Here is a 13,923-nt window from a genome sequence, read left to right as displayed (position 1 = left end):
CCTCCAAAAAACTGCGTCTTTAGTGGCTGAGATGTCGGGAGTAAATGACGACTGCTAGGTTCATTACATCCAACAACAAAACACCTCAATTGCTTAGGAGACGTTCTTGTGTACTCCTGCTCTGGCATCGAATCAGTGGCAGACTGTTTACAGCTCACCCAGGGTGGGTCTAAAGTAAGACGGCTGTTTCAGTCAACAATCGTGGGAGCAGTCTTGGTCTCTCATGTCACACAGTGAAAAATCTGGTTTGATTTGAGAAAGGGGTAATGATTTATAGGTTTTTTTTTTTTTTTTTAAAGCACTGGGTGGATTTTTGTCATTACACGGTGGATGTGTACATACACACACACACACTACCAACACACATTTATGTTCAAACTACATGTAAAAGTGAATTTTGCTTTTTTAATGACTCCTATAAATGGTGAGTGTATAGCCCACAAAATTGGGTTTGTTGCAATAGGACTTAAGTCTACAGCTGGACATCTTTCTAGACAACACAGCTTATGGCTCAGGGGTCAAACTCAGTTTCCTGCCAAGTTTAGTTCCAACCCTGCTCTAACACACATACCATGTAGTTTTCAAATAAGCCTGAAAGACGTGATTAGCTGGATCATGTGCATTTAATTAGGGTTGAATCTAAAATCTACAGCACTGTGGCCCTCCAAGAACTGAGTTTGACACCCCTGGCTTATGGAATCTAAGGTTGCAACAATAAATCAGTGCATCACAAATCATGGATCAATCCTGAAATGTTTCTCTCTGGAATTGATTTGGAGCTTAGTTTAAACAGCACACTTAAAAATGCTCACAAAGAAGAATGCTAAACAGAGGCACGTACATGAACCTCAGCTCAGAATGCTTTTATGATGCAGGATTAAAATGTTAAGACAGCCCACTGTGAACACCCTTATGAAGTTCTTTGAACTTTGATTATTTTTAGGTTTGTGTATAAGGAATTGGAAGCAAGCAGAGCATGGCTGTTTCTAAAGCATGCAGCTCCAGCTGCTGTTAAAAACTAAGTTCAGAATCAATTCGAGAAAGAATTGCGATGCATTTCTAGAGTCACAGTCGTTTTATCGTCACAATCCTAATGGGAGCTTAACATCTGTCAAGAAGCCTCAGATCATGTACAGATGTTCAGTAGTAACAAACATCTCCAGGGTGTATGAAAATTAAGAACAGAGCCCATATTAGTGTTTCATAGTACAAGACAATCAGTTGAGGGAAGAACCAAGCCAGAGGAAAAAACCTTGGCACTTGAGCACCGATCTGTAGAAGTGTGAGGAAATTCAGGATGGCTCAATGAACTGCAATGATCCAAAGATTGTTTCAGAAACTATTGCAAAATTTATTGCAAAATGAGTCAGAGAAAATGAAGGATAATTTCTCCACTGGAGATAACTGTACGGCTACCATCTGCTTGTGTCCCAGCATATCTCCCTGTAAGAGACAGGGAAGTCAGAAAAGGGCTCAAGTATGCCACAGACTATTAAGTGGAAGTAGCACTCACTTTTCCTGTTGCAACTCTGAACACAGGAGTCCACTGCATTTGGGGTACAAACTGATGTACCGCAGTGAATAAAAACCTGGAAGAGAACAAATTTTAGACCAAGTAAAGCCAAATACAAAAAAAGGTTTGAAAGACATGAGGTGGAGAAGTACCGTCTCCATCAAGGGAGCCAAAGTTGTGGGTTCCACAAACGTGAACATTTTGAATATAAATCTTTTGTAGTGGGTTGGAAACTGCAGGCCTGAAGACTCATCCACAGGGACCAGAGTGGTCAGGTAATGGTCATCCTGGTAAGGACAACTGCACAACAGAAGAAAAAAAAAATAATAATAATAATCACTACTACAAACAATTCAAGCCAGTAATGTTAAACCAAGGTCATTTTAGTGGTTACCCATTCACAAGAAGATCCCACTGGGGCTGGCTCTCAGGGTCAGGGTTTGAGGTTGCCCAGCAGTGACCCAGATTCAGAACAATGTTGGGGTCAGTCCTCTCTAGAACACGCACTTCAACGTAGACTGGCTCCCGCAGGACTTTGGTCACAGGATACTGAGCTTCACCATAGTATGATGAGTACGCTTGATCTTCTGCAGAAGTCAGACAAAAAAAAAAAAAACAATCAGATCTAGTCCAGTTTCTAAAGAACTAGATAAAAGAATTGCATTTTACCTTCCACACATCCCTTAGCAAAGCACTGCCCATTAGCCAGTCTAAGCTCCACTCTCAGAAGTCCAGGAACAGCCACAGGAGGTGGAGGAGGAACAGTGTTGACGTCAACAACCAGTGCCTCAACACTGGTGCCAGAATATCTACACTGGAAGAGGAGCCTGAAAAGGAAGTCTCCCAAGTTAGAAGACATGGACCAAGAGTCAAGACACCAATTGAAGTACAACTACTCACTCATAATGGCTGTCCCTTGTGATGGAGCCTAGAGGTCCAACACCTACTTCATAGGTCGAAGTCATTTTGTTCTCATAGACTAGAAAGTCACCATCCATCTGCAAAAAATTTCAAGTTAGTTTAACAAGCAGGCAGTTTAAAAACAAAAAAACAAAAAAAAACCAACCATCATTGAGGTGCCACAGGCAGTGACAGGGAACTGGTAGATAGCAAAAGCTACGGTGGTGCCAACAGGACCACAAGGAGGATCACTTCCTCCCAAAAGGCTGATGGACTCCAAGCTCAGCCGTGGAAGAGTTGCATCTCTCATTGCCACAACTACAATTTGCCCATCTCTTGTACACTGGACAGTCACTAGGACAGAAAGAACTTGGACTTAACCATAAAGACAAGACCTTAAATATTCAAGACATGCCACATGAAATCAGTATTTACCATGATTTTCCAGAGCTAAACAGTGTATGAACTCAATTTAAACCATTGGCGTCAAAACTTGGTCCTGGAGTGTTGGTGTGCCACAGAGTTTTAGCTCCAACTTGCCTCAACATAGCTGGCTGGAAGTCTCTAGTATACCTAGTAAGACTTTGATTAGTTGATTCAAGAGTGTTTTGTTACAGTTGAAACTAAACTCCACAGGACAGCAGTCCTCCAGGACCAAGTTTGGACACCCCTGGTTTAAGGAAAACAAAACTCTTACTCATCACTTTGAATTTGCACTTAAATGAAAGGCTACATGCAGGTACTTCTGTTTCCAAAAATAAAACTCCATTGCAAAAAAAAAAAAAAAAAAAAAAAAAAAAAAAGTCATTTGAGTATGTATAAGGATTTTGACATGTTCTAAATCAGAGGTTCTAAACTCTGGCCCGCAAGAGCCATTTCCCTGCAGATTTCAGCTCCAACCCTAATCAAACACACCTGACCAAGGTAATCAAGGTCTTTAGGATCACTAGTAAGTTACAGCAGGCAGGCGAGTTTAATCAAGGAGCAATACTCCACAAGAAAAATGGATCTCGTGGGCCAGAGTTGAGAACCCCTGCTCTAAGTGATTGGTCTAATTAGATGGCATTTTGAGATAAACCAAAAGCAGAATTCAATGCAGAATTGGATGTTACAAATTACACATACCCGCTTTGCCATAGTAGCACTGCTGTCCATCAAAACAGCAGTTTATAACACCACAGTTTTCAGGAGAAATGCCAGGCTCGCCACACTGCACCTTCTCATGTTCTTCCACATTACACTTCTGAAAAGAATCTGCCTGAGGTACTGGCTGTTTGGGATCAAAACTCAAAGAAGATTGTTGCCCAGGCCACTGGAAATCTTGTTGACTCTGTGCCAGTGAATATGCAGCACACAAGCGACTAGTGATACAAAGTACCACAACTCCCAAGAAACTCCAATGTGCTACCATTGTTCCAGAACCAAGCACAACTACCTAGCACTTGCAAACAGCTATTTTTAAAGGGTGATAATTAACCATGTTTGAACGTTCTCTCCGCCTTAGTATTTACCACCAATTAGCACCCAGCCCTGATCCATCAAGATCTGTAGCGTTTCTGCTGGCCTCCCCAGGTTTGATAAGCTGTGTCATGCTATGAAACCGTTGCACTCTCAAATTGTGTTAATGTGATAATTCAGTAATTAATCCAACTTCTCGTAGATATCAATGGAGTATTTGATTCAAATGCAAGATATATCTCAAAACAAACATGTTTTTGCTCCTCCCTCAAAAAAAGTGGTTTTCAACTCCTGTGGCTTTTTGGTTTGACACTGATGATTATTTGGAAATGCATTTGACAGCATGCTAATGTTTGACAATGTATTTGACAGAAACCGACACTTTTAACATTAAATTTAGCCTAATAGAGCTTGTGAATGAAAGATTGCATGCAATAACAGATGCCAGAATGAATATATGTACTGCTGATGTGAAACCTAATGGAACTCTCATTGGTTTCAAAGATTAAGTCTAGTATTCAGAGCTCAAAGTTGCAGAAATCAATTTCAGACATTTTACCAACTTTGTATGTTATGAATATATTTGTATGACTAGATTTTACTATGATTGGCTAAAAAGTTCAATCTGTTCTCCATACTCGTAAGGCTTATTTTATGTGTTATCTAAAAAGAAAAACCTTGAAGTGGACTAAGAACAATGTATGCATTCAATGCATTAAATCTAATAATTACTTGTGTCAAGGTCTGTCCTACATTATTAAGATTTCACACACCTCACAGTACAAAGTGCTAAATTAGCAACAGTAGAATTCAAAGGGCATAAGTTCAAACTGTTCAGCAGTTTCTGCTATTATTTTATCCTCACAAAGTAAAGTAATGTTACAGTAAGTAGCACAGGCACTACTGCAGGGTTGACCTGTAGACCCTGGGAAGAATTACATCTCTGATTCGTTGCTCTAAAATTGTTATATAATTGATGTTTTTTATTGCTCTTGGTCAGAAATCTTTTCAATTGCTTACTTTCTCACATTCTTTCTTTGTCATTTTCCTTTTTATTTAAAAAAAGTCACACTTAATTCACACTTGACCTCTCATAACTGAAGAACAAAAGGCACAATGGTATTTCCATTCACATATTCATTTCAACTCTGTTGCACAGCAGGTAAAATGGGAAGGCAATAAAAGAAAGGCAATGAATGTGAAAGTCTGCTGGACATGGTCTTATATGAACAGTGTGGTCTTGCATCAATCAACTGAATTGAAAAGGATGAGACTAAGAGTAACGGAATGTGCTCTACAGGCTGGAAATGGCTCAAATGTGAAATATATATTCTGTCTACATGTGAAAATGCCTAGCTAAAATAAATGAAATTGATGTTAATGTGTAATTCACAGAGATTGCAGTATGTACTAACAAGGGCATACTGTATCAAAACTAAGCAGAATAATGTGAATGTCTCTCTTTGTGTCATTAATAGAACATAATGTTCTTCAACATACCAGTATAATCAAATGAACATTTAGTATGACATTCATATAATCAGAAGTTTGTGAAGGGCATTGGTTCCCATCTAAAAACTGAGGAACCCAAAAACCACAGCTGTCTATCCGCCAGGAGCGATGTCTGCTTGATGTGCAAATGGCTGCTTGATGATTTACGTGTTTGGTAATGATATTATTGGGCCTGTACATAGCCCCCTTTTCTCTCTGTGCCTGTGGTTTTGTAATTTCACAGATGATGACTTTGAAAAACATACACAATATGTTAACCTAACTAAAATGTCATATTTCCTCAAAAGTGCTCACACAGCTATTCATTTAAATGGAAATGGAGTGAACTTTGAAACGCACAACCTACGCTTTCCCTACTAATTTGAAAGTATTTCACCTCACTGAGGACTGAAGTTAGTAGAACGAGGCCTTTAAAATGGCATAAATAATGTAAATTCCACTGGTAAAAGTGAAGACTAGTAAACAAACCTGTCAATTGTATATGAAGGGTTGCCATGGCAGTCTGCTGATATGCTTTTTCTGTGGGAACTTTCTTTGCATAGCCTCTAGCGGAATGCATATTTCTGATGCAGCAGTCATGCACAAACTACTATTAAGGCCAAGCTTGTATCCTGACGGACCGGCAGCAATGTTCACAGATTGGGTGGGCAGTCTAAGTGGAAACAAATGTTCTCAATTCACTATATAAAGTGTGAATATATTTTTCACAACCAAGTTCATCAGTCAAAATACTCCCAAGAAACACAAAAGAAAATAAATTTTTAAATTGTGTCTAATAAGTTAAAATATTTAAAAATAATTAAATCAAGATAAATGCTTCTTGAGAAACAACTCTAAAATGTTTTCATATACTTTATTTTCAAATGTTTTATTATATACTTTTTGCACTGGCAGATGTTTCACTCAATTTTAACTTAAAATACAAAAGTACACTTGTATTAAAGATACAGTACATTCTTTGAAAACACTTATCTTATGCTGATATCTTATGCAGTCTTGCAAAAATGTAACAAATCTTACTAGTAAATATGTCAAACAAGTATCCTTTTATTTATTATATACAACACTATATACAATATTTTACAATACCCAAAAAGAGATACAATTATAAATGTTTTTCATTTAAAAAAAGTATCAAATGTAAAAAATGTAGTTATTCTTATACATATTCTTAATTAACTGACTTTTTTTCTAATGCAGGTACAGTAAATACAGTATAGTAAATATTTTTAACTCAAACTGTTGCAGTCTGTCAGTCATATAATGGCAGTCAATGGGAGTCGAAAAAAACATGCACATACAAAACCAAATTAAACCCAGCGACTTGTGACGATACATTGAGGTCTTAACACATGAAACAATCGGTCTGTGCAAGAAACTAAACGGCATATATATATATATATATATATATATATATATATATATATATTTTTTTTTTTTTTTTTTACCTCTGATCCACCTCAATGTCCAACTGTCCTAAGCGCGTTCACAACAGTAGGCACGTGATGAAAAGCAAGCAACCATAACTTCAGTCGATCAGAAAAAAGGCGATCAGGCTCAAAAGTTGGGAGTCTGTGAAAAGTCAGAACCACCATTATGGTGGATCAGAGGTAAAAAATTATATAAATACTGTTTAGTTTCTTGCACAGATCAATTGTTTCATTTGTTAAGACCTCAATGCATCATCACGAGCCACAGGATTTAATTTGTCTGTGTGTATATATATATATATATTTTTTTTTTTTTTTTTTGACTTTCAAAGCCGTGGGTCCCATTGACTGCCATTATATGACTGACAGACTGCAACGGTTTGCGTAAAAAAATTTAGTTTGTGTCCTATTGAAGAAGCAAAGTCATCTTGGATGCCCTGGGGGTAAGCAGACGAACATCAAATTTTCATTTTTTTAGGTGAACTATTACTTTAAAGTGCCCCTATTAAGCCATTTTTCTTACACTATATGCAATATTTTATGAAACACAAAAGAAGATCAATTTCGAAATGTTTTTGGCATTAAAAAAAAAAAGAAAAGAAGAAGATGAAACTGACTTTCTTTTTTCTAACACTTACTGCCCGTAATGCCCAGGGCACATATCGTGCCCGAGTTGTAATTGCTATTTCTTAGTTATTGTTCCACCGTTCTGCACCAGGTTGTCTTTGGCCGGCCTCTTTTCTTCTTTCTATCCGTTGACCATTGAAGGACTGTCTTTATGATGGATCCATTCTCTCTTCAGAGCACATGTCCTATCCATTGGCAACGTCTTTTCATGATCATCGTGGCCATGTCGTCCTGCTTACAGCGAGACAGCAGGTCTTCATTGGAGATCTATTTTTTTGGCCAGAAGATACAAAGTATTCTTCGTAGGTATAAAAAGTGGACAGCTTGGTCAAGTCTTGTCGTGCCATTCGCCAGCATGAAAAAAAAAAATTGTCCATCTGATGCCAGTATGCCTTGCCTTGCTTCTGTTGTAAGTCTCATCATTCAGTCAATGACTAGATTGAATAATAAAGCAATTTTTTTTGCAGATGCTGTAAATATCTGCATACAATATTAAGACTTGTTTTAATATATTTTATTTTGAACATGCCTCTCCGATTAGCAGATGTTTTTACTTCTTTTTAACTTTTTTACAACAAATGAATAATACACTTAATTAATGATATTATCTGAAAACACTTTATATCTTATGCAGTCTTGCAATATTTTTTTTATATTGTACTGGTAAACACGTCAAACAAGACTAATTAAAAACTTATTAAGAAGTTATTTTTGCAGTGAACTTTCTTCTGACACTCGTGGGTAATTTATTAAGCATTAAAGTGAGTCACAATGTCCTGCCATTGTACTGAATTCACCCAACCGTATATTCATTAATTATATTCTTCTTTTGTGTTCCACAGTAAAAAGAAAGTAATATGGGTTTGGAACGACATAAGAGCAAGTAAATGATAATAGAATTCTCAATTTTGGTTGAACTATCCCTTTAATTAGCTTGTTGTCAAGTGTGGTTCTGTTCACACAGCACCGGTTGACAAAACGTACTTTTAAATCCTTCTTCGGATGGTTCACTTCAGTTTGCTCACATTATACAGTATATAAACATATCAGTATTTAGCATTCTAAAACAAAACTGACCGTATTATGCTGCTGTGTGAACGTAGCCCCTGTGCATTTGTCATTTTGTTCTTAAACGCAAAGCATAGACCCATCCGGGGCTTATCAGCTCACAGCCTGAAGGGTTTGTTTAGATAGCATTGTAGCGGCCATGTTTAAACATGAGTAGTCGAGCTCTGCCTCTCCCTATAAATGAGTCAGTAGCGAGAGTTAGTTTGTATCCTGGGAAGGCAGAGAGATATCGCTTCATATATCACCCATAGGATTTCAGAACACCGTATATCATCGCAGAGCCACGCAGATATGGTATTATTCACGTACGGTGGGACATCAGGTCCCTTGGTGTCTCTTATCCTGCACATTCTCTCACTTTCAGATAGAACAGTGCCTTGGCTGGCTGTTTGTGACTTGTACTGGGGCCTAAATGCCAAACTGTGAAATAGAGATGTGTGAAGTGTCTTCCCTCAGTGGGCAGTCAGAATCATCAGTCTTCCATCTGCCACTATCAGTCACATCTCTTGGCTTTAAGCAGCTCTTCGCTCGGATCCACACTGCAATAAAGGAAGGTACACACACACACACACTCAGTGGAGGACACAGGGGCTTGCTAATGCCGAGGTCTGACATGAGATGCTCCAGTAATGGGATGAGAGTAGCATCTCCTGAGTTTACCACACACACTTAGATGGGAATGGCACAGCTGTGGATGCTATTTTACCATGATGGATGCTGGTTGGGGAAAGAGACCTCCCATTGCGTAACTAATAGCCCCATGGTTTGTGTGTTTGTGCCTCTGCAAATTTATGTCCTCCATCAAAAGGTCCCTAGACTTCGGTAATGGTTTCGCTTTCCAAACATGTTTGTTGACATCAGGTGAGATGCAGTCTCTCGTAGCCAGACATTCTGACTACAACATAAGGTCTGGTAGGCATTGCTAATATTCTAGCCAATAATCACCCACTTAGACACGAGGTGAATGTATAACTGACATTTAAAGAGATCAACCAATGTGGATTTATTTTTAGATTATATTATAATAGCACTGTTGGGAAAAAGTATTATAAATTTAATCATTAAATAATGTACTAATTTAACATTAATATACAGTTATACTTGTGGACGTGTAGTAAATATGCTACCAAGTGCCTTAACAAAATTCTTTCAAAGTGTTGTTTTATATTTCTATATTTTCTGTTTTCATTTTAATTTAAGTTCAAGTTTTGGTATTTTTTGTTTTTGTAATTTTTATTCAATTCATTTTTTTTTTTTTATATATTTTTAAAGAGACAGTTGACCTAAAAATTAAAATATTGTCATTAATTACTCACCCTCATGTTGTTCCAAATCCATAAGACCTTTGTTCATCTTCGGAGCATAAATTAAGATTGGATTTTTTTTTTAAGAAATTTGAGAGCTTTCTGACCCTTTCTAGACAGCAATACAACTGACATGTTCAAGGCCCAAAAAGGTAGTAAGGACATTGATAAAATGGTCCATGTGACATCTGTGGTTCAACCGTAATGTTATGAAGCTATAAGAATACTTTTTGAGCTCCAAAAAAAAAAAAACAAAACAAAAAAAAAACACCTACAGCTGAACCACAGATGTCAAATGGACTATTTTAATGATGTCCTTACTTCCTTTCTGGGCCTTGAACATAGGAGTTGCGTTGCTGTCTAGAAAGGGTCAGAAAGCTCTCGGATTTTTATCAAAAATATCCTAATATGTGTTTTCAAGGTAAAAGAAGGTCTTACGGTTTGGAATGACATGAGGGTGAGTAATTAATGACAGAATTTTCATTTTTAGATCTACTATGCCATTTGTTTCAATTCACGTAACATTGCTATTTGATTACGTTTATGCCACTAACCTGAAAATTGTGGCAAATCCAATCATTATTTCATCCTCAACAGCACCAGTTAAATCAGTGTGCTACCTTGTATAACTCTGTGTGCAGACATACTGGTAAAAAAAAACCCTTTGTGTTCTTACTTCCGGTTTGGCAAAGTCAGCCATTCAGATTAGAGTTTGCCAGACTGAGATAGTGCTTTCCACTTTTGTGAGCAAATTCAGACTGTGGAGTTTTATTAAGAGGCAATATTTGCCATCTGGAACTGGTTATCAGGGGCATTTTTTACTTTATGGGGGTCTTTTCCTTAACCATACAACAGGCACAATGTGTCATCAATTCACAAAGGGGTCCAAAAATTCTGAGACCACTAGGAAAATGCTTTTGCATTTTTTTAACAGCATGTACTCAACATGCCATGAACTCCGAGAAAATGTGTAAAATGTGATGTTCAAACAAATGAACAAAACACAGCTTGTGCTTTAAGTTACAAAGCAAGAAGCAAGAACATTTCCTCCGAAGAGGCAAGGGAGGCAGTGCCTTCTAAAAATATTGGATGAGAAAAAATGTTGAGTACAAAAATGAAACAATGCCAATATTACAAAATATAACATTAAAAAGTATATAAATCATATGTTATTCTAAGGAAACATTATTCAATAGCAATACCAGCAGGTAAAATTACAGTGTCTCCCCTGAGCCCATGGAGTTTTAACAGATCCCCTAAAGCGTGTGGTGAGTTTGGAGGGCGAATCATTCTGAATGAGCAATATAATGCCACTAATGGAATGACTAATTTAAAAAAGTAAGTAAACAAATCATACTCTTAGATATAACCACTTTGTTACATCAAAATAAAACTTAAAATGGCATGAAAACATGATCTGTGGGAGTTTTTAGTGAGTAATCAGCTTGGTGAAATTTAAAGTAAATATCTCCATGTCTGTGACCAGTATTTAGCAAGCTTTGATGACTGATGATCTGAAAAATTAAAAAGATAGTTAAAAGTTAACTATTAAAAATAATAGCTGAACATAATTTCACAAATAAAATAATTGTTTAAATTGTTACTGCCTTAAGTCTTATTTTGGAATAAATGTAAACTGAAGATTTTTAAAAAATATTTTCTGATAGTTTAAGTAATGCTTATTTAACCTAGAAAATGTGACTGGGACATGCATTTATTTTTTATTATTTTTTATTATTTTATTTTATTTTATTTTTTTAATTTGAATTATAGATAGAATACAAAATTTTTAATATATATTAAAAATTTCACATCACAACATGCCTGTTTATTTTTTTTAAATTACATTTGAAACCCAGATTAGTGGCCTCAGATACATAGATGCCACTGTATGTCAAACCGAATCATTTACATGAATAAACTTCCAAATCTGATTCATTCAAATCAACATAAAATGCACATATATAGCTCTTTTAGAATGCACTGAAAATAACTGTCTAGTCTGTATGATAAATTTATTCTGTACAGTTGTCAGTGCACACTTCCTTGCCTTCTGTTTCCTAAAGGAATACTTCTGTCATCTTTACTTACCCTTATTGCCTGTATAAAACCTGTATAACTTTCTTTTTTTTTTCTGCGGAAATGTTTGGACCCTGCTGACTTTCAAAATGTCTTCTTTTGTGTTTTCCATATAATAATAAAAAAAGCTTTCCTGTAGCTCAAACGGTAGAAAATGTCTCTAGCAAAGCCAAGGTCATGGGTTTGATTCGAGGGTAACAGATGAAAATGTAAATGTGTACCTTGAATGCAAAGTTGCTTTGGATAAAAAGCATCTGCCAATTGCACAAATAAAAGAAAGCCATATAGGTTTGAAATGACATGCGAGCAAGTAAATGATGACAGAATGATCCCTTTAAGGATTCATGTGTTATCAGTAAACATTTCCTCTAGTAGGCTACTATATGCCACATTTTTCAGTTTGGCGAATGATCTAGTGTGGGTTCTTTTTTGTTAAAGAATTTCACGGCTTAAATTCCTTAATCCATACCCATGTGGTTTTGTCTTGCTCAGTGTTGCTTCGGCTGCAGCAAAATGTGTTGTAATACAACGGGAAACATCTCACAGCTTCTCTGCTTTATGTGCTGCCTCTAGCGCATCTAAATGTTTGCTGTGTAATGGATTTGAAACGCTCATTTAAAATGGTCTCTTTGATTTCCACCCACCCACTCAAAAGCTGCCAGTGGGAGTAGAGGGGATGGGCTACTGTCTCCACTGCACCTCTGCAAGACTGATCATTCAAGCTTAAAGGCTATTAAACTGAGCTATTCCCCATCTCCCTCATACTGTCCGGGTTATAGGTGTAGAAAAAGGCAGTAATTTGTTTCTAAGATGTCATTTGGCACCCAGCAGAATGCTTTCTGGTCAAATACATACATAATCTCATTGAGGGCTTGAATGAAATAATTGAGAAGCCTCTGTGTTTTCAGTAAACAAACCAATCTTAGGAAACATTTAGGCAAATGAGTTCAATCATGCATTCAAAAAATGCTAAAGGCAGCTACCAAATGTTTTTGAATATAAATTGAAAATACTGCGTTTTCGAAAAGCATAGAAAAACAACAAAGAATATTGCAATTTAGAGAATGTTAATTAACACACTTCATTAACACGCCTAAAGTTGTTCTCTGCTTTTACTTTCCATGCAGAGGTGTTTATGAATTCTTATGATGAATCCGCATATGATCATTTGTTTATGTCACGGGTTAGGGCGCCTTCCCTGCTCCTCTTGCCGTTTGTGTTGGTCAGCGGCTTGTGATCTGGGCAATCAGCGCTGATGGTGTGCTACCACCTGTGGCTTATTCCCTCATGCCTTTATATGTCCCCACTTTCCTTTCCTCACTGTGAGTAGATTGTTTTGTCCTTACGTGTCATTTGTGTCTCTCTAACGCTGCAGTCTATACCCTCTGTTCTCTTGTGCAGCAGGACACTTAGCGTGGAGTTCTAGCTGCGTGGATGATCCGCTTTTCTGCTACTGTAGCTCTGGAAGTCTCAGCTATTTCCTACAAGCAGTTAAATATTGTTTATATTACTTTGTGTTTTGTCGCTGCCGGCCAGCTCTGACGTCTCTGCTTATTTCCTTCAAGCAGTTTACTATTATTTGTGTTACTTTGTGTTTGAGGCAAAAGAAAATAAAGCTTCGCCACTTCTAACTCTGCATCTGAGTCCTTTTTACCCCCGCCGTGACAGAATCTACTCACCAGCATGGATTCAGCAGAGGAAACGGAGTTGCGCCGAGCCCTCTCTCAGCAGGGTATTTTACTCGGTCGGCAGCAGGAAGAACTTGAGGCTTCTCGTCTCGCCTATGCAGAGGTTTCGCTCCAACTCAGCCAGCTGGTTGAACGGCTGGACCAACTACAGGTCAGCGCTTCTGCAGCTCCGGCTACGGCACCCATTCCGGGCCCGGAAAGAGCCGTTTCTCGCCACGCTGAGCCGCGACTTAACCCACCCGCTCCTTATTCGGGTGAGCCCAACTCATGTCGATCATTTCTGTCCCAATGCTCGCTGGTTTTCGCTCTCCAGCCCTCCTGTTTCCCCACGGAACTGTCCAGGG

At 37.6% G+C, this 13,923-nt stretch overlaps 1 protein-coding gene across 1 annotated transcript; it reads right to left on the bottom strand.

Moving 5' to 3' along the window:
• Positions 1–1,366: 1,366 nt before the first annotated feature.
• On the bottom strand, positions 1,367–3,824 carry zp2l1 (zona pellucida glycoprotein 2, like 1). The gene is made up of 8 exons (XM_073845089.1): positions 3,539–3,824; positions 2,580–2,767; positions 2,414–2,511; positions 2,183–2,340; positions 1,908–2,100; positions 1,666–1,813; positions 1,514–1,589; positions 1,367–1,443 (listed from the first exon to the last, which is right to left on the bottom strand). The coding sequence occupies exons 1-8, from the start codon at positions 3,822–3,824 to the stop codon at positions 1,367–1,369; spliced, it is 1,224 nt and encodes a 407-aa protein (XP_073701190.1).
• Between the last annotated feature and the right edge of the window lie 10,099 nt (positions 3,825–13,923).

The sequence above is a fragment of the Garra rufa genome, chromosome 8, assembly GCF_049309525.1.
Source record: "Garra rufa chromosome 8, GarRuf1.0, whole genome shotgun sequence".
Taxonomy (NCBI): Eukaryota; Metazoa; Chordata; class Actinopteri; order Cypriniformes; family Cyprinidae; genus Garra; species Garra rufa.
Note: the sequence above shows the minus strand (reverse complement) of the source record. Positions and strands in the feature narration are given on the sequence as shown.